Raw genomic sequence first — 21819 nt, forward strand, 5'->3', positions numbered from 1 at the left:
TTAGGGTCGACATAAAGCTGTCCCAACAGCAGAGTCCCAACAGCAGTTCCAACATCTTACCACTGCTACACCTGGTTATCAGCGGAGCCTTGTCTGGCAGGGAAACAGTTCATTCAGACTCATTTACTGCCTTTTAAAAGAACATATCTGATATGGCTGACGTACTTAAACAATTGTGGTTTCTTCTGACAATTAAGATGTAGAAACTATGGCATAAGTGGACGACAAGCGGATAACAGGCAATCCGTAATTTTGATGAAGACATTAATGAGCGAGCGACGACAGACGTAGTCAATATAACTATTTGTTCAGCTCTTTTGAAATGTACATCGACAGAATTCAGAACATTGGCCGTTCTTACAGTATTCTTCCTGTACACCAAGTCATAACTGCAGGAGGGCAGTTATAAGCAGACAATGAAAGCTCTTACAATATTTGATGATTACATTTCTCCAAAACAGGCTATAGTCTACATGTACACCACCGAGTCAGAGCGGTGGGCTAAGTTATGAGAGGGGAAAGGGACAAAATTATTAGGGTGAGGCACATGGGCTCCTAACAGCTTACTACACAACATACACTTAGTATTACTTTCTTAGCTACAGTATACACATCTCCCTGGCATATTACATCATTTATAGAGCAGCATTCAAGACATTTTTGGACTCACCTTGTTGTGCTGTGCTCTCTTGAACAGGAAGGTGTCGCGGCGGTTTGTCATCAAACTTTGTCATCAAAGTCTGGCATTCTCTGGATTTATGGTGCTTTCAAGACAACTGGGAACTCAGAAAAAACAAGGTTGAATCATGACGTCAGTGATCTTCAGGTCAGAGCACAAGAAAGAGGCCCGAGTTCCCGACTTGGAATTCCGAGTTGGATGAAATTTCAAAACGTATTTTTCCGCAGTCGTAGCTCGTTTTTCCAGAGTTCCCAGTTGTGTTGAACTCACAGTTAGCCACTGATTCCTTCCAAACCACTCATTGTTTATTTTGCGATTTCCAACTTGTTGTGTAATGTTTATGTCCAATGGCCGATGAGCACCGATACATTTTTTCTATAATTTCTCTTCATTATTTATCTTCATTTGACAAGGATTAAAAAGGATTTGCATGTATGATGTTGACATGATCGGTCCAACCAAAGCTACTGTAGATATAATGTGATTTGACGTCATTTTTATCTGTGGCAATGCTAAAAATTTGGGGCTCGAAACCGGTGGGGCTCTGCCACTCACCAACCAAGAATTCACAAAATGGGAAAAACACCAAATTGAGACTCTGCATGCAGAATTCTGCTAAAATATCCTCAGTGTACAACGTTACACACTAAATAATGCATGCAGAGCAGAATTAGGCCGATACCCCCTAATTATAAAAATCCAGGAAAGAGACGTTAAATTATACAACCACCTGAAAGGAAGTGATTCCTAAACCTTCCATAACAAAGTCATCACCTACAGAGAGATGAACCTGGAGAAGAGTCCCCTAAGCAAGCTGGTCCTGGGGCTCTGTTCACAAACACAAAGAGACCCCACAGAGCCCCAGGACAGCGACACAATTAGACCCAACCAAATCATGAGAAAACAAAAAGATAATTACTTGACACATTGGAAAGAATTAATAACAAAAAAAGAGCAAACTAGAATGCTATTTGGCCCTAAACAGAGAGTACACAGTGGCAGAATACCTGACCACTGTGACTGACCCACAATTAATGAAAGTTTTGACTATGTACAGACTCAGTGAGCATAGCCTTTCTATTGCGAAAGGCCACCGTAGGCAGACCTGGTTCTCAAGAGAAGACAGGATATGTGCTCACTGCCCAAACTATGAGGTGGAAACTGAGTTTCCTAACCTCCTGCCAAATGTATGACCAGATTAGAGAAACATATTTCCCTCAGATTACACAGACCCACAAAGAGTTTGAAAACAAATCCCATTTTGATAACCTCCCATATCTACTGGGTGAAATACCACAGTGTGATAACCTCCCATATCTACTGGGTGAAATACCACAGTGTGATAACCTCCCATATCTACTGGGTGAAATACCACAGTGTGATAACCTCCCATATCTACTGGGTGAAATACCACAGTGTGATAAACTCCCATATCTACTGGGTGAAATACCACAGTGTGATAAACTCCCATATCTACTGGGTGAAATACCACAGTGTGATAAACTCCCATATCTACTGGGTGAAATACCACAGTGTGATAAACTCCCATATCTACTGGGTGAAATACCTTTAATTGAAATGTCTTTATTCTTTTGGAACGTTTGTGAGTGTAATGTTTACTGCTAATTATTTTTAATTGTTTATTTCACTTTTGTTTATCTTCTATTATGTTTCACTTGCCAATAAAGTCCTTGAATTTAATTGGAGAGAGACAGACTGTTGTTTGACAGACTGTTGTACGTGGTGAATACATCTGATTCACCTGTATTCTGTACTTCTAGTGATCAATACGTCTGATTCACCTGTATTCTGTTCTTCTAGTGATCAATACGTCTGATTCACCTGTATTCTGTACTTCTAGTGATCAATACGTCTGATTCACCTGTATTCTGTACTTCTAGTGATCAATACGTCTGATTCACCTGTATTCTGTTCTTCTAGTGATCAATATGTCTGATTCACCTGTATTCTGTTCTTCTAGTGATCAACACATCTGATTCACCTGTATTCTGTTCTTCCAGTGATCAATACGTCTGATTCACCTGTATTCTGTTCTTCTAGTGATCAATACGTCTGATTCACCTGTATTCTGTTCTTCTAGTGATCAATACGTCTGATTCACCTGTATTCTGTTCTTCCAGTGATCAATACGTCTGATTCACCTGTATTCTGTTCTTCTAGTGATCAATACGTCAGATTCACCTGTATTCTGTTCTTCTAGTGATCAATACGTCTGATTCTGGTAGACTGGTTAGTGTCTGGTAGACCGTCAGTGTCTGGTAGACTGGTCAGTGTCTGGTAGACTGGTCAGTGTCTGGTAGACTGGTTAGTGTATGGTAAACTGGTCAGTGTCTGGTAGACTGGTTAGTGTCTGGTAGACTGGTTAGTGTCTGGTAGACTGGTTAATGTCTGGTAGACTGGTTAGTGTCTGGTAGACTAGTTAGTGTCCGGTAGACTGGTCAGCGTCTGGTAGACTGGTTAGTGTCTGGTAGACTGGTTAGTGTCTGGTAGACTGGTTAGTGTCTGGTAGACTGGTCAGTGTCTGGTAGACTGGTCAGTGTCTGGTAGACTGGTCAGTGTCTGGTAGACTAGTCAGTATCTGGTACACTAGTCAGTATCTGGTAGACTGGTTAGTGTCTGGTAGACTGGTTAGTATCTGGTAGACTGGTCAATGTCTGGTAGACTGGTTAGTGTCTGGTAGACTGGTCAGTGTATGGTAGACTGGTTAGTGTCTGGTAGACTGGTTAGTGTCTGGTAGACTGGTCAGTGTCTGGTAGACTGGTCCGTGTCTGGTGGACTGGTTAGTATCTGATAGACTGGTCAGTGTCTGGTAGACTGGTTAGTATCTGGTAGAATGGTTAATGTCTGGTAGACTGGTCAGTATCTGGTAGACTGGTCAGTATCTGGTAGACTGGTCAGTATCTGGTAGACTGGTTAATGTCTGGTAGACTGGTCAGTATCTGATAGACTGGTCAGTATCTGGTAGACTGGTCAGTGTCTGGTAGACTGGTCAGTATCTGGTAGACTGGTCAGTATCTGGTAGACTGGTCAGTATCTGGTAGACTGGTTGATGTCTGGTAGACTGGTCAGTGTCTGGTAGACTGGTCAGTATCTGGTAGACTGGTCAGTGTCTGGTAGACTGGTCAGTATCTGGTAGACTGGTCAGTGTCTGGGAGACTGGTCAGTGTCTGGTAGACTGGTCAGTGTCTGGTAGAATGCTTCGTTTCTGGTAGACTGGTCAGTGTCTGGTAGACTGGTTAATGTCTGGTAGACTGGTTAGTGTCTGGTAGACTGGTTAGTGTCTGGTAGACTGGTTAGTGTCTGGTAGACTGTACAGTGTCTGGTAGACTGGTTAGTGTCTGGTAGACTGGTTAGTGTCTGGTAGACTGTTCAGTATCTGGTAGACTGGTCAGTGTCTGGTAGACTGGTTAGTGTCTTGTAGACTGGTTAGTGTCTGGTAGAGTGGTTAGTGTCTGGTAGACTGGTTAGTGTCTAGTAGACTGGCTAGTGTCTGGTAGACTGGTCGGTATCTGGTAGACTGTTCAGTATCTGGTAGACTGGTCAGTGTCTGGTAGACTGGTCAGTGTCTGGTAGACTGGTCAGTATCTGGTAGACTGGTCAGTATCTGATAGACTGGTCAGTGTCTGGTAGACTGGTCAGTATCTGGTAGACTGGTCAATGTCTGGTAGAATGTTCAGTGTCTGGTAGACTGGTTAGTGTCTGGTAGACTGGTCAGTATCTGGTAGACTGGTTAGTGTCTTGTAGACTGGTTAATGTCTGGTAGAGTGGTTAGTGTCTGGTAGACTGGTTAGTGTCTGGTATACTGGCTAGTGTCTGGTAGACTGGTTAGTATCTGGTAGACTGGTCAGTGTCTGGTAGACTGGTTAGTGTCTGGTAGACTGGTCAGTGTCTGGTAGACTGGTCAGTGTCTGGTAGACTGGTTAGTGTCTGCTAGACTGGTTAGTGTCTGGTAGACTGGTCAGTGTCTGGTAGACTGGTTAGTGTCTGCTAGACTGGTTAGTGTCTGGTAGACTGGTTAGTGTCTGCTAGACTGGTTAATGTCTGGTAGACTGGTCAGTATCTGGTAGACTGGTCAGTGTCTGGTAGACTGGTCAGTGTCTGGTAGACTGGTCAGTGTCTGGTAGACTGGTCAGTATCTGGTAGACTGGTTAGTGTCTGGTAGACTGGTTAGTGTCTGGTAGACTGGTTAGTGTCTAGTGGACTGGTCAGTTTCTGGGAAACTGGTTAGTGTCTGGTAGACTGGTCAGTATCTGGTAGACTGGTTAGTGTCTGGTAGACTGGTTAGTGTCTGGTAGACTGGTTAGTGTCTAGTGGATTGGTCAGTGTCTGGGAAACTGGTTAGTGTCTGGTAGACTGGTTAGTGTCTGGTAGACTGGTTAGTATCTGGTAGACTGGTAAGTGTCTGGTAGACTAGTTAGTGTCTGGTAGACTGGTCAGTGTCCGGTAGACTGGTTAGTGTCTGGTAGACTGGTGAGTGTCTGGTAGACTGGTGAGTGTCTGGTAGACTGGTTAGTGTCTGGTAGACTGGTTAGTGTCTGGTAGACTGGTTAGTGTCTGGTAGACTGGTTAGTGTCTGGTAGACTGGTCAGTGTCTGGTAGACTGGTTAGTGTCTGGTAGACTGGTCAGTGTCCAGTAGACTGGTTGATGTCTGGTAGACTGGTCAGTATCTGGTTGACTGGTCAGTATCTGGTAGACTGGTCAGTATCTGGTAGACTGGTCGGTATCTGGTAGACTGTTCAGTATCTGGTAGACTGGTCAGTGTCTGGTAGACTGGTTAATGTCTGGTAGACTGGTCAGTATCTGGTAGACTGGTCAGTGTCTGGTAGACTGGTCAGTATCTGGTAGACTGGTCAGTGTCTGGTAGACTGGTCAGTATCTGGTAGACTGGTCAGTGTCTGGTAGACTGGTCAGTGTCTGGTAGACTGGTCAGTGTCTGGTAGACTGGTCAGTGTCTGGTAGACTGGTCAGTGTCTGGTAGACTGGTCAGTATCTGGTAGACTGGTCAGTATCTGGTAGACTGGTCAGTGTCTGGTAGACTGGTCAGTATCTGGTAGACTGGTCAGTGTCTGGTAGACTGGTCAGTATCTGGTAGACTGGTTAGTGTCTGGTAGACTGGTTAGTGTCTGGTAGACTGGTTAGTGTCTGGTAGACTGGTCAGTGTCTGGTAGACTGGTTAGTGTCTGGTAGACTGGTCAGTGTCTGGTAGACTGGTCAGTGTCTGGTAGACTGGTTAGTGTCTGGTAGACTGGTTAGTGTCTGGTAGACTGGTCTATAGCAAGAACAAGAGGATGTGTTGGGGGGGTTGTCTCTCTCTCTTTCTGACGCACACCTAATGGCATATTATACAGTATATTACTAACTAGTATTACTACCTGTGTGTGTATTACTGACTGTGTGTGTATTACTAGCTGTGTGTATTACTACCTGAATCAACAGTAAAAAGACAGTGAAAAACAGTAGCGAGGCTATATACAGTAGAGAGGTTATATACAGTAGTGAGGCTATATACAGTAGAGAGGCTATATACAGTAGAGAGACTATATACAGTAGAGAGGCTACATACAGTAGAGAGGCTATATACAGTAGAGAGACTATATACAGTAGAGAGGCTATATACAGTAGAGAGGCTATATACAGTAGAGAGACTATATACAGTAGAGAGGCTTAATACAGTAGAGAGGCTACATACAGTAGAGAGGCTACATACAGTAGTGAGGCTATATACAGTAGAGAGGCTATATACAGTAGAGAGGCTTAATACAGTAGAGAGGCTACATACAGTAGAGAGGCTACATACAGTAGTGAGGCTATATACAGTAGAGAGACTATATACAGTAGAGAGGCTTAATACAGTAGAGAGGCTACATACAGTAGAGAGGCTACATACAGTAGAGAGGCTACATACAGTAGTGAGGCTATATACAGTAGAGAGACTATATACAGTAGAGAGGCTTAATACAGTAGAGAGGCTACATACAGTAGAGAGGCTATATACAGTAGTGAGGCTATATACAGTAGTGAGGCTATATACAGTAGAGAGGCTATATACAGTAGAGAGGCTATATACAGTAGTGAGGCTATAACAGTAGAGAGGCTACATACAGTAGTGAGGCTATATACACTAGAGAGGCTATATACAGTAGAGAGGCTATATACAGTAGAGAGGCTATATACAGTAGAGAGGCTATAACAGTAGAGAGGCTATATACAGTAGAGAGGCTACATACAGTAGAGAGGCTATATACAGTAGAGAGGCTATATACAGTAGAGGCTATATACAGTAGAGAGGATATATACAGTAGAGAGGCTTAATACAGTAGAGAGGCTATATACAGTAGAGAGGCTACATACAGTAGAGAGGCTATACACAGTAGAGAGGCTATATACAGTAGAGGCTATATACAGTAGAGAGGCTATATACAGTAGAGAGGCTATATACAGTAGAGAGGCTATACACAGTAGAGAGGTTATATACAGTAGAGAGGCTATATACAGTAGAGAGGCTACATACAGTAGAGAGGCTACATACAGTAGAGAGGCTATATACAGTAGAGAGGCTATATACAGTAGAGAGGCTTAATACAGTAGAGAGGCTATACACAGTAGAGGTTATATACAGTAGAGAGCTTATATACAGTAGCGAGGCTACATACAGTAGAGAGGCTATATACAGTAGAGAGGCTATATACAGTAGAGTGGCTATATACAGTAGAGAGGCTACATACAGTAGAGAGGGTATATACAGTAGAGAGGTTATATACAATAGAGAGGCTATATACAGTAGAGAGGCTATATACAGTAGAGAGGCTATATACAGTAGAGAGGCTATATACAGTAGAGAGGCTACATACAGTAGAGAGGGTATATACAGTAGAGAGGCTACATACAGTAGAGAGGCTACATACAGTAGAGAGGCTATATACAGTAGAGAGGCTATATACAGTAGAGTGGCTATATACAGTAGAGAGGCTACATACAGTAGAGAGGGTATATACAGTAGAGAGCTTATATACAGTAGCGAGGCTACATACAGTAGAGAGGCTATATACAGTAGAGAGGCTACATACAGTAGAGAGGCTATATACAGTAGAGAGGCTATATACAGTAGAGTGGCTATATACAGTAGAGAGGCTACATACAGTAGAGAGGGTATATACAGTATAGTGGCTATATACAGTAGAGAGGTTATATACAGTAGAGAGGGTATATATAGTAGAGAGGCTACATACAGTAGAGAGGGTATATACAGTAGAGAGGCTATATACAGTAGAGTGGCTACATACAGTAGAGAGGCTATATACAGTAGAGAGGCTACATACAGTAGAGAGGCTATATACAGTAGAGAGGCTATATACAGTAGAGAGGCTATATACAGTAGAGAGGCTATATACAGTAGAGTGGTTATATACAGTAGCGAGGCTATATACAGTAGAGAGGCTATATACAGTAGAGAGGCTATATACAGTAGAGAGGCTATATACAGTAGCGAGGCTATATACAGTAGAGAGGTTATATACAGTAGAGAGGCTCTATACAGTAGAGAGGCTCTATACAGTAGAGAGGCTATATACAGTAGAGAGGCTATATACAGTAGAGAGGCTACATACAGTAGAGAGGGTATATACAGTAGAGAGCTTATATACAGTAGCGAGGCTACATACAGCAGAGAGGCTATATACAGTAGAGAGGCTACATACAGTAGAGAGGCTATATACAGTAGAGAGGCTATATACAGTAGAGAGGCTATATACAGTAGAGAGACTATATACAGTAGCGAGGCTATAACAGTAGAGAGGCTATATACAGTAGAGAAGCTATATACAGTAGAGAGGCTATATACAGTAGAGAGGCTATAACAGTAGAGAGGCTATATACAGTAGAAAGACTATATACAGTAGAGAGGCTATATACAGTAGAGAGGCTATATACAGTAGAGAGACTATATACAGTAGCGAGGCTATAACAGTAGAGAGGCTATATACAGTAGAGAGGCTATATACAGTAGAGAGACTATATACAGTAGCGAGGCTATAACAGTAGAGAGGCTATATACAGTAGAGAAGCTATATACAGTAGAGAGGCTATATACAGTAGAGAGGCTATAACAGTAGAGAGGCTATATACAGTAGAGAAGCTATATACAGTAGAGAGGCTATATACAGTAGAGAGGCTACATACAGTAGAGAGGCTATATACAGTAGATAGGCTATATACAGTAGAGAGGCTACATACAGTAGAGAGGCTACATACAGTAGAGAGGCTACATACAGTAGAGAGGCTATATACAGTAGAGAGGGTATATACAGTAGAGAGGCTATATACAGTAGAGAGGCTATATACAGTAGAGAGGTTATATACAGTAGAGAGGCTATATACAGTAGAGAGGTTATATACAGTAGAGAGGTTATATACAGTAGAGAGGCTATATTGAGTAGAGAGGCTATATTCAGTAGGGAGGCTATATACAGTAGAGGCTATATACAGTAGAGATGCTATATACAGTAGAGAGGTTATATACAGTAGAGAGGTTATATACAGTAGAGATGCTATATACAGTAGAGAGGTTATATACAGTAGAGAGGCTATATACAGTAGATATGCTATATACAGTAGATATGCTATATACAGTAGGGAGGCTATATACAGTAGAGAGGTTATATACAGTAGAGAGGTTATATACAGTAGAGAGCTTATATACAGTAGCGAGGCTACATACAGTAGAGAGGCTATATACAGTAGAGAGGCTATATACAGTAGAGTGGCTATATACAGTAGAGAGGCTACATACAGTAGAGAGGGTATATACAGTAGAGAGGTTATATACAATAGAGAGGCTATATACAGTAGAGAGGCTATATACAGTAGAGAGGCTATATACAGTAGAGAGGCTATATACAGTAGAGAGGCTACATACAGTAGAGAGGGTATATACAGTAGAGAGGCTACATACAGTAGAGAGGCTACATACAGTAGAGAGGCTATATACAGTAGAGAGGCTATATACAGTAGAGAGGCTATATACAGTAGCGAGGCTATATACAGTAGAGAGGTTATATACAGTAGAGAGGCTCTATACAGTAGAGAGGCTCTATACAGTAGAGAGGCTATATACAGTAGAGAGGCTATATACAGTAGAGAGGCTACATACAGTAGAGAGGGTATATACAGTAGAGAGCTTATATACAGTAGCGAGGCTACATACAGTAGAGAGGCTATATACAGTAGAGAGGCTACATACAGTAGAGAGGCTATATACAGTAGAGAGGCTATATACAGTAGAGAGGCTATATACAGTAGAGAGACTATATACAGTAGCGAGGCTATAACAGTAGAGAGGCTATATACAGTAGAGAAGCTATATACAGTAGAGAGGCTATATACAGTAGAGAGGCTATAACAGTAGAGAGGCTATATACAGTAGAGAGACTATATACAGTAGAGAGGCTATATACAGTAGAGAGGCTATATACAGTAGAGAGACTATATACAGTAGCGAGGCTATAACAGTAGAGAGGCTATATACAGTAGAGAGGCTATATACAGTAGAGAGACTATATACAGTAGCGAGGCTATAACAGTAGAGAGGCTATATACAGTAGAGAAGCTATATACAGTAGAGAGGCTATATACAGTAGAGAGGCTATAACAGTAGAGAGGCTATATACAGTAGAGAAGCTATATACAGTAGAGAGGCTATATACAGTAGAGAGGCTACATACAGTAGAGAGGCTATATACAGTAGAGAGGCTACATACAGTAGAGAGGCTACATACAGTAGAGAGGCTACATACAGTAGAGAGGCTATATACAGTAGAGAGGGTATATACAGTAGAGAGGCTATATACAGTAGAGAGGCTATATACAGTAGAGAGGTTATATACAGTAGAGAGGCTATATACAGTAGAGAGGTTATATACAGTAGAGAGGTTATATACAGTAGAGAGGCTATATTGAGTAGGGAGGCTATATACAGTAGAGGCTATATACAGTAGAGATGCTATATACAGTAGAGAGGTTATATACAGTAGAGAGGTTATATACAGTAGAGATGCTATATACAGTAGAGAGGTTATATACAGTAGAGAGGCTATATACAGTAGATATGCTATATACAGTAGATATGCTATATACAGTAGGGAGGCTATATACAGTAGAGAGGTTATATACAGTAGAGAGGTTATATACAGTAGAGAGCTTATATACAGTAGCGAGGCTACATACAGTAGAGAGGCTATATACAGTAGAGAGGCTATATACAGTAGAGTGGCTATATACAGTAGAGAGGCTACATACAGTAGAGAGGGTATATACAGTAGAGAGGTTATATACAATAGAGAGGCTATATACAGTAGAGAGGCTATATACAGTAGAGAGGCTATATACAGTAGAGAGGCTATATACAGTAGAGAGGCTACATACAGTAGAGAGGGTATATACAGTAGAGAGGCTACATACAGTAGAGAGGCTACATACAGTAGAGAGGCTATATACAGTAGAGAGGCTATATACAGTAGAGTGGCTATATACAGTAGAGAGGCTACATACAGTAGAGAGGGTATATACAGTAGAGAGCTTATATACAGTAGCGAGGCTACATACAGTAGAGAGGCTATATACAGTAGAGAGGCTACATACAGTAGAGAGGCTATATACAGTAGAGAGGCTATATACAGTAGAGTGGCTATATACAGTAGAGAGGCTACATACAGTAGAGAGGGTATATACAGTATAGTGGCTATATACAGTAGAGAGGTTATATACAGTAGAGAGGGTATATATAGTAGAGAGGCTACATACAGTAGAGAGGGTATATACAGTAGAGAGGCTATATACAGTAGAGTGGCTACATACAGTAGAGAGGCTATATACAGTAGAGAGGCTACATACAGTAGAGAGGCTATATACAGTAGAGAGGCTATATACAGTAGAGAGGCTATATACAGTAGAGAGGCTATATACAGTAGAGTGGTTATATACAGTAGCGAGGCTATATACAGTAGAGAGGCTATATACAGTAGAGAGGCTATATACAGTAGAGAGGCTATATACAGTAGCGAGGCTATATACAGTAGAGAGGTTATATACAGTAGAGAGGCTCTATACAGTAGAGAGGCTCTATACAGTAGAAAGGCTATATACAGTAGAGAGGCTATATACAGTAGAGAGGCTACATACAGTAGAGAGGGTATATACAGTAGAGAACTTATATACAGTAGCGAGGCTACATACAGTAGAGAGGCTATATACAGTAGAGAGGCTACATACAGTAGAGAGGCTATATACAGTAGAGAGGCTATATACAGTAGAGAGGCTATATACAGTAGAGAGACTATATACAGTAGCGAGGCTATAACAGTAGAGAGGCTATATACAGTAGAGAAGCTATATACAGTAGAGAGGCTATATACAGTAGAGAGGCTATAACAGTAGAGAGGCTATATACAGTAGAGAGACTATATACAGTAGAGAGGCTATATACAGTAGAGAGGCTATATACAGTAGAGAGACTATATACAGTAGCGAGGCTATAACAGTAGAGAGGCTATATACAGTAGAGAGGCTATATACAGTAGAGAGACTATATACAGTAGCGAGGCTATAACAGTAGAGAGGCTATATACAGTAGAGAAGCTATATACAGTAGAGAGGCTATATACAGTAGAGAGGCTATAACAGTAGAGAGGCTATATACAGTAGAGAAGCTATATACAGTAGAGAGGCTATATACAGTAGAGAGGCTACATACAGTAGAGAGGCTATATACAGTAGAGAGGCTATATACAGTAGAGAGGCTACATACAGTAGAGAGGCTACATACAGTAGAGAGGCTACATACAGTAGAGAGGCTATATACAGTAGAGAGGGTATATACAGTAGAGAGGCTATATACAGTAGAGAGGCTATATACAGTAGAGAGGTTATATACAGTAGAGAGGCTATATACAGTAGAGAGGTTATATACAGTAGAGAGGTTATATACAGTAGAGAGGCTATATTGAGTAGAGAGGCTATATTCAGTAGGGAGGCTATATACAGTAGAGGCTATATACAGTAGAGATGCTATATACAGTAGAGAGGTTATATACAGTAGAGAGGTTATATACAGTAGAGATGCTATATACAGTAGAGAGGTTATATACAGTAGAGAGGCTATATACAGTAGATATGCTATATACAGTAGATATGCTATATACAGTAGGGAGGCTATATACAGTAGAGAGGTTATATACAGTAGAGAGGTTATATACAGTAGAGAGGTTATATACAGTTGCGAGGCTACACAGATTGTCCAACCACTCTGCTTTGTCAAAGGGCTCCTCAGCCTCTTTAGTTTGCAACATCCTCCTTTATCTGTACTAGTTCAGGACTGTTTAGGGCTGTCAATAATACGCATAGCAGACTGAGTATGTTGTTGTTGTTGTTGTTGTTGGACCAAGATAAAGACACGAGTAAGAAGTGTCTGACGGCAGATGTGTGTACGGTACATTAGTAGCCTGTTTCAATCACTGTTGTACGCAAATGGTAAAACCCACAGGAAGGCCAAAGGAAAGATTAGCATTTTTGTTGTATATTGTGACATATAATATATATATAAATATATAAAATATAAATATAATTCAACCCAAGACTTGCTGTTTATTTTAACCAACTGCTACTGTATTTGTTTAAAAAGTCTCGCTTGGAATAGTGGCTTTTACACAGGAAATATGACCCACGTTTCCTGTTGGACCTGGAAGTCAGGAAGTTTGTTGTTTGTGTCCGCAGAACAACACCTCGTGGAGACCAGATTCCTGTCGGGAGTGTCAATGCTTCAGTGACCTCATCACGGTCTGTCAACTTGCTACCTGCCTCAACCCACACTGTGACTACCAGAGGGTAAGATAACAGTGGGAGGGAGGGAGGGAGGGATGAAGGATGGTGGGAGGGAGGGAGGGAGGGAGGGAGGGAGGGAGGGAGGGAGGGAGGAAGGATGGTGGGAGGGAGGGAGGGAGGGAGGGAGGGAGGAAGGGAGGGAGGAAGGGAGGGAGGGAGGGAGGGAGGGATGGTGGGAGGGAGGGAAGGAAGGAAGGATGATGGGAGGGAGGGAGGGAGGGAAGGAGGGAGGAAGGATGGTGGGAAGGAGGGAGGGAGGGAGGGAGGGAGGGAGGGAGGGAGGAAGGATGGTGGGAAGGAGGGAGGGAGGGAGGGAGGGAAGGAAGGAAGGATGATGGGAGGGAGGGAGGGAGGGAGGGAGGGAGAGAGGGATGGATGGATGAGGGAGGGAGGGAGGGAGAGATGGATGGATGAGGGAGGGAGGGACTCTCTTATATGGTATAGATGGATGGTATAGATGGATGGTATAGATGGATGGTATAGATGGATGGATGGTATGGATGGATGGTGTGGATGGATGGTGTGGATGGATGGTGTGGATGGATGGTATAGATGGATGGTATAGATGGATGGTATAGATGGATGGTGTGGATGGATGGTGTGGATGGATGGTGTGGATGGATGGTATAGATGGATGGTATAGATGGATGGTGTGGATGGATGGTGTGGATGGATGGTGTGGATGGATGGTATAGATGGATGGTGTGGATGGATGGTGTGGATGGATGGTGTGGATGGATGGTGTGGATGGATGGTGTGGATTCATGGTATGGATGGATGGTGTAGGTGGATGGTGTGGATGGATGGTATAGATGGATGGTGTGGATGGATGGTGTGGATGGATGTTGTGGATGGATGGTATAGATGGATGGTATAGATGGATGGTGTGGATGGATGGTGTGGATGGATGGTGTGGATGGATGGTGTGGATGGATGGTGTGGATGGATGGTGTGGATTCATGGTATGGATGGATGGTGTGGATGGATGGTGTGGATGGATGGTATAGATGGATGGTGTGGATGGATGGTGTGGATGGATGTTGTGGATGGATGGTATAGATGGATGGTATAGATGGATGGTGTGGATGGATGGTGTGGATGGATGGTGTGGATGGATGGTGTGGATGGATGGTGTGGATGGATGGTGTGGATGGATGGTATAGATGGATGGTGTAGATGGATGGTATGGATGGTGTAGATGGATGGTGTAGATGGATGGTATAGATGGATGGTATAGATGGATGGTGTGGATGGATGGTGTGGATGGATGGTGTGGATGGATGGTATAGATGGATGGTATAGATGGATGGTGTAGATGGATGGTATAGATGGATGGTATGGATGGATGGTGTGGATGGATGGTATAGATGGATGGTATAGATGGATGGTATGGATGGATGGTGTGGATGGATGGTGTGGATGGATGGTGTGGATGGATGGTGTGGATGGATGGTATAGATGGATGGTATAGATGGATGGTGTGGATGGATGGTGTGGATGGATGGTGTGGATGGATGGTGTGGATGGATGGTATAGATGGATGGTATAGATGGATGGTGTGGATGGATGGTGTGGATGGATGGTGTGGATGGATGGTGTGGATGGATGGTATAGATGGATGGTATAGATGCATGTTGTGGATGGATGGTATAGATGGATGGTATAGGTGGATGGTGTGGATGGATGGTGTGGATGGATGGTATAGGTGGATGGTGTGGATGGATGTTGTGGATGGATGGTGTGGATGAATGGTATAGATGGATGGTATAGATGGATGGTATAGATGGATGGTGTGGATGGATGGTATAGATGGATGGTATAGATGGATGGTGTGGATGGATGGTATAGATGGATGGTATAGATGCATGGTGTGGATGGATGGTATAGATGGATGGTATAGGTGGATGGTGTGGATGGATGTGTGGATGGATGGTATAGGTGGATGGTGTGGATGGATGTTGTTGATGGATGGTGTGGATGGATGGTATAGATGGATGGTGTGGATGGATGGTGTGGATGGATGGTGTGGATGGATGGTATAGATGGATGGTGTGGATGGATGGTGTGGATGGATGGTGTGGATGGATGGTGTGGATGGATGGATGGATGGATAGATGGATGGTGTGGATGGATGGTGTGGATGGATGTTGTGGATGGATGGTATAGATGGATGGTGTGGATGGATGGTGTGGATGGATGGTGTGGATGGATGGTGTGGATGGATGGTGTGGATGGATGGTATAGGTGGATGGTGTGGATGGATGTTGTGGATGGATGGTATAGATGGATGGTGTGGATGGATGGTGTGGATGGATGGTATAGATGGATGGTGTGGATGGATGGTGTGGATGGATGGTATAGGTGGATGGTGTGGATGGATGTTGTGGATGGATGGTGTGGATGGATGGTATAGATGGATGGTATAGATGGATGGTGTGGATGGATGGTGTGGATGGATGGTATAGATGGATGGTATAGGTGGATGGTGTGGATGGATGTTGTGGATGGATGGTATAGATGGATGGTATAGATGGATGGTATAGGTGGATGGTGTGGATGGATGTTGTGGATGGATGGTATAGATGGATGGTATAGATGGATGGTATAGATGGATGGTGTGGATGGATGGTATAGATGGATGGTATGGATGCATGGTGTGGATGGATGGTGTGGATGGATGGTGTGGATGGATGGTATAGGTGGATGGTATAGATGGATGGTGTGGATGGATGGTGTGGATGGATGGTGTGGATGGATGTTGTGGATGGATGGTGTGGATGGATGGTATAGATGGATGGTATAGATGGATGGTATAGATGGATGGTATAGATGGATGGTATAGATGGATGGTGTGGATGGATGGTATAGATGGATGGTGTGGATGGATGTTGTGGATGGATGGTATAGATGGATGGTGTGGATGGATGGTATAGATGGATGGTATAGATGGATGGTATAGATGGATGGTGTGGATGGATGGTATAGATGGATGGTGTAGATGGATGGTGTGGATGGATGGTATAGGTGGATGGTGTGGATGGATGTTGTGGATGGATGGTGTGGATGAATGGTATAGATGGATGGTATAGATGGATGGTATAGATGGATGGTGTGGATGGATGGTATAGATGGATGGTATAGATGGATGGTGTGGATGGATGGTATAGATGGATGGTATAGATGCATGGTGTGGATGGATGGTATAGATGGATGGTATAGGTGGATGGTGTGGATGGATGGTGTGGATGGATGGTATAGGTGGATGGTGTGGATGGATGTTGTGGATGGATGGTGTGGATGGCTGGTATAGATGGATGGTGTGGATGGATGGTGTGGATGGATGGTGTGGATGGATGGTGTGGATGGATGGTATAGATGGATGGTGTGGATGGATGGTGTGGATGGATGGTGTGGATGGATGGTGTGGATGGATGGTATAGATGGATGGTATAGATGGATGGTGTGGATGGATGGTGTGGATGGATGTTGTGGATGGATGGTATAGATGGATGGTATAGATGGATGGTGTGGATGGATGGTGTGGATGGATGGTGTGGATGGATGGTGTGGATGGATGGTATAGATGGATGGTGTGGATGGATGGTGTGGATGGATGGTATAGGTGGATGGTGTGGATGGATGGTGTGGATGGATGGTATAGATGGATGGTATAGATGGATGGTGTGGATGGATGGTGTGGATGGATGGTATAGATGGATGGTATCGGTGGATGGTGTGGATGGATGTTGTGGATGGATGGTATAGATGGATGGTATAGATGGATGGTATAGATGGATGGTGTGGATGGATGGTATAGATGGATGGTATGGATGCATGGTGTGGATGGATGGTGTGGATGGATGGTGTGGATGGATGGTATAGGTGGATGGTATAGATGGATGGTGTGGATGGATGGTGTGGATGGATGGTGTGGATGGATGTTGTGGATGGATGGTGTGGATGGATGGTATAGATGGATGGTATAGATGGATGGTATAGATGGATGGTGTGGATGGATGGTATAGATGGATGGTGTGGATGGATGTTGTGGATGGATGGTATAGATGGATGGTATAGATGGATGGTCTGGATGGATGGTATAGATGGATGGTATAGATGGATGGTATAGATGGATGGTGTGGATGGATGGTATAGATGGATGGTGTAGATGGATGGTGTGGATGGATGGTGTGGATGGATGGTGTGGATGGATGGTGTGGATGGATGGTATAGATGGATGGTATGGATGCATGGTATAGATGGATGGTATAGATGAATGGTATAGATGGATGGTGTGGATGGTGTGGATGGATGGTATAGGTGGATGGTATAGATGGATGGTATAGATGGATGGTGTGGATGGATGGTATAGATGGATGGTATAGATGGATGGTATAGATGGATGGTGTGGATGGATGGTATAGATGGATGGTGTGGATGGATGGTGTGGATGGATGGTGTGGATGGATGGTATAGATGGATGGTATAGATGGATGGTGTGGATGGATGGTATAGATGGATGGTATAGATGGATGGTATAGATGGATGGTGTGGATGGATGGTATAGGTGGATGGTGTGGATGGATGGTATAGGTGGATGGTGTGGATGGTATAGATGGATGGTGTGGATGGATGTTATAGGTGGATGGTATAGATGGATGGTGTGGATGGATGGTGTGGATGGATGGTATAGATGGATGGTGTGGATGGATGGTGTGGATGGATGGTGTGGATGGATGGTATAGGTGGATGGTATAGGTGGATGGTATAGGTGGATAGTGTGATGCATGGTATAGATGCATGGTATAGGTGGATGGTATAGGTGGATGGTATAGGTGGATAGTGTGATGCATGGTATAGATGGATGGTATAGGTGCATGGTATAGGTGGATGGTATAGGTGGATGGTATAGGTGGATAGTGTGATGCATGGTATAGATGGATGGTATAGGTGCATGGTATAGGTGGATGGTATAGGTGGATGGTATAGGTGGATAGTGTGATGCATGGTATAGATGCATGGTATAGGTGGATGGTATTGATGAATGGTGTGGATGGATGGTATAGATGGATGGTGTGGATGGATGTTATAGGTGGATGGTATAGATGGATGGTATAGGTGGATGGTATAGGTGGATGGTATAGGTGGATGTTGTGGATGCATGGTGTGGATGGATGGTATAGATGGATGGTATAGGTGGATAGTGTGATGCATGGTATAGATGGATGGTATAGATGGATGGTATAGGTGGATAGTGTGATGCATGTTATAGATGCATGGTATAGGTGGATGGTATAGGTGGATGGTATAGGTGGATGGTATAGGTGGATAGTGTGATGCATGGTATAGGTGGATGGTATAGGTGGATGGTATAGGTGGATGGTATAGGTGGATGGTATAGGTGGATGGTATAGGTGGATGGTATAGGTGGATGGTATAGATGCATGGTATAGGTGGATGGTATAGGTGGATGGTATAGGTGGATGGTATAGGTGGATGGTATAGGTGGATGGTATAGATGCATGGTATAGGTGGATGGTATAGGTGGATGGTATAGGTGGATAGTGTGATGCATGGTATAGGTGGATGGTATAGATGCATGGTATAGGTGGATGGTATAGATGGATGGTATAGATGGATGGTATAGGTGGATGGTATAGGTGCATGGTATAGGTGGATGGTATAGGTGGATAGTGTGATACATGGTATAGATGCATGGTATAGATGCATGGTATAGGTGGATGTTATAGGTGGATGGTATAGGTGGATAGTGTGATGCATGGTATAGGTGGATGTTATAGGTGGATGGTATAGGTGGATGGTATAGGTGGATAGTGTGATGCATGGTATAGATGGATGGTATAGATGGATGGTATAGGTGGATGGTATAGGTGGATGGTATAGGTGGATGGTATAGGTGGATGGTATAGGTGGATGGTATAGATGCATGGTGTGGATGGATGGTATAGGTGGATGGTATAGATGGATGGTATAGATGGATGGTATAGATGGATGGTATAGATGCATGGTATAGGTGGATGGTATCGATGGATGGTGTGGATGCAGATGGGAGAGCAGCATGGTATAGGTGCATGGTATAGGTGCATGGTATAGGTTGATAGTGGGTTGCAGATTGGAGAGCAGCATGGTATAGGTGGATAGTGGGATGCAGATGGGAGAGCAGCATGGTATAGGTGGATAGTGGGATGCAGATGGGAGAGCAGCATGGTATAGGTGGATAGTATAGGTGGATGGGAGAGCAGCATGGTATAGGTGGATAGTGGGATGCAGATGGGAGAGCAGCATGGTATAGGTGGATGGTATAGGTGGATAGTGGGATGCAGATGGGAGAGCAGCATGGTATAGGTGGATAGTGGGATGCAGATGGGAGAGCAGCATACTGTGTACAGGCTGACCTTTCTCTACAACACCCAGTGTTACGTCAGACATATGAGTAATTTAGCAGACGATTTATCTCCGGCGATTTATCTAAGGCGATTTATCTAAGGCAGACTACAGTAGCCGCTGTAGGTAAGACAACCACATATCTCAGTCATAGTAAGGACAACTTCTTCCAACGAAGCAGCAACGTCAGTAAGAAAAGAAAAGTAAATATGTGTTTGTTTTAATTGTATGGCTTCCTCTTACATTATCAGACTCAGCATTATCAGCATTATCAGACTCACGGATACTGTATTCCCTCTGTCTCTCTATACAGGGAGAGCGGTTGAGGATTCCTCCTAACCAGTGTTGTCCAGAGTGCCTGTCCTCCTCCCAGGGCTCTTGTCAGCATGATGAAGCTGTTTATGGGGTCAGTCAATGACACGTAACGCTGTGAAGGATCAGAGAAAAGATCTGCCGTCTCCCCTCCTTTTATCCTCCTCTTCTCCTCCTCCCCCTCCTCTCCTCTTCTCATCCTCCCCCTCCTCTCCTCTTCCTCTGTCCCCCTCCTCTCCTCTACCTCCGTCCCTCTCCCCTCTCTTCCCTCTCTTATCCTCTCATCTTCCTCTGTCCCCCTCCTCTCTCTTATCCTCCCCTCCTCTCCTCTACCTCTGTCCTCCTCCTCTCCTCTTCCTCTGTCCCCCTCCTCTCTCTTCCCTCTCTTATCCTCTACCTCTGTCCCTCTCCTCTCTCTCCCCTCCTCTCATCCTCCTCCCCCTCCTCTCCTCTACCTCCGTCCCCCTCCTCTCTCTTATCCTCTCCTCTTCCTCATCCCCCTCCTCTCCTCTACCTCCGTCCCCCTCCTCTCCTCTACCTCCATCCCCCTCCTCTCTCTTCCTTCTCTTATCCTCTCCTCTTCCTCTGTCCTCCTCCTCTCTCTTATCCTCTCCTCTACCTCCGTCCCCCTCCTCTCCTCTACCTCCATCCCCCTCCTCTCTCTTCCCTCTCTTATCCTCTCCTCTACCTCCGTCCTCCTCCTCTCTCTTCCTTCTCTTATCATCTCTTCTACCTCTGTCCCCCTCCTCTCTCTTCCCTCTCTTATCCTCTCCTCTACCTCTGCCCCCCTCCTCTCTCTTATCCTCTCCTCTACCTCTGTCCCCCTCCTCTCTCTTCCCTCTCTTAGCCTCTCTCTTTCTCCATCCCCCTCCTCTCTCTTCCCTCTCCTCTCCTCTCCTCTCCTCTCCTCTCCTCTCCTCTCCTCTCCTCTCCTCTCATCTCCTCTCCTCTCCTCTCCTCTCCTCTACCTCTGTCCCCCTCCTCTCTCTTATCCTCTCCTCTCCTCTACCTCCATCCTCCTCCTCTCTCTTCCCTCTCTTATCCTCTCCTCTACCTCTGTCCCGCTCCTCTCCTCTCTACCTCCGTCCTCCTCCTCTCTCTTCCTTCTCTTATCATCTCTTCTACCTCTGTCCCCCTCCTCTCTCTTCCCTCTCTTGTCCTCTATTCTACCTCTGTCCCTCTCCTCTCTCTTATCCTCTCCTCTACCTCTGTCCCCCTCCTCTCTCTTCCCTCTCTTAGCCTCTCTCTTTCTCCATCCCCCTCCTCTCTCTTCCCTCTCCTCTCCTCTCCTCTCCTCTCCTCTCCTCTCCTCTCCTCTCCTCTCCTCTCCTCTCCTCTCCTCTCCTCTACCTCTGTCCCCCTCCTCTCTCTTATCCTCTCCTCTCCTCTACCTCCATCCTCCTCCTCTCTCTTCCCTCTCTTATCCTCTCCTCTACCTCTGTCCCGCTCCTCTCCTCTCTACCTCCGTCCTCCTCCTCTCTCTTCCCTCTCTTATCCTCTCCTCTACCTCTGTCCCGCTCCTCTCCTC

The 21819-nt window shown here is 44.3% G+C and overlaps 1 protein-coding gene across 1 annotated transcript in view; it reads left to right on the forward strand.

Annotated features, from left to right (window-relative positions):
- The window catches only part of LOC139575377 (extracellular matrix organizing protein FRAS1-like), a 370048-nt gene that overhangs the window by 117463 nt on the left and 230766 nt on the right, over nt 1–21819 (forward strand). The window contains exons 3-4 of the mRNA XM_071400291.1: nt 13467–13577; nt 20293–20385. Of these exons, the coding sequence (XP_071256392.1) occupies nt 13467–13577; nt 20293–20385 (204 nt within the window). The remainder of the gene's footprint in view (nt 1–13466; nt 13578–20292; nt 20386–21819) is intronic.

This window comes from Salvelinus alpinus, chromosome 5 (genome assembly GCF_045679555.1).
Source record: "Salvelinus alpinus chromosome 5, SLU_Salpinus.1, whole genome shotgun sequence".
NCBI lineage: Eukaryota > Metazoa > Chordata > Actinopteri > Salmoniformes > Salmonidae > Salvelinus > Salvelinus alpinus.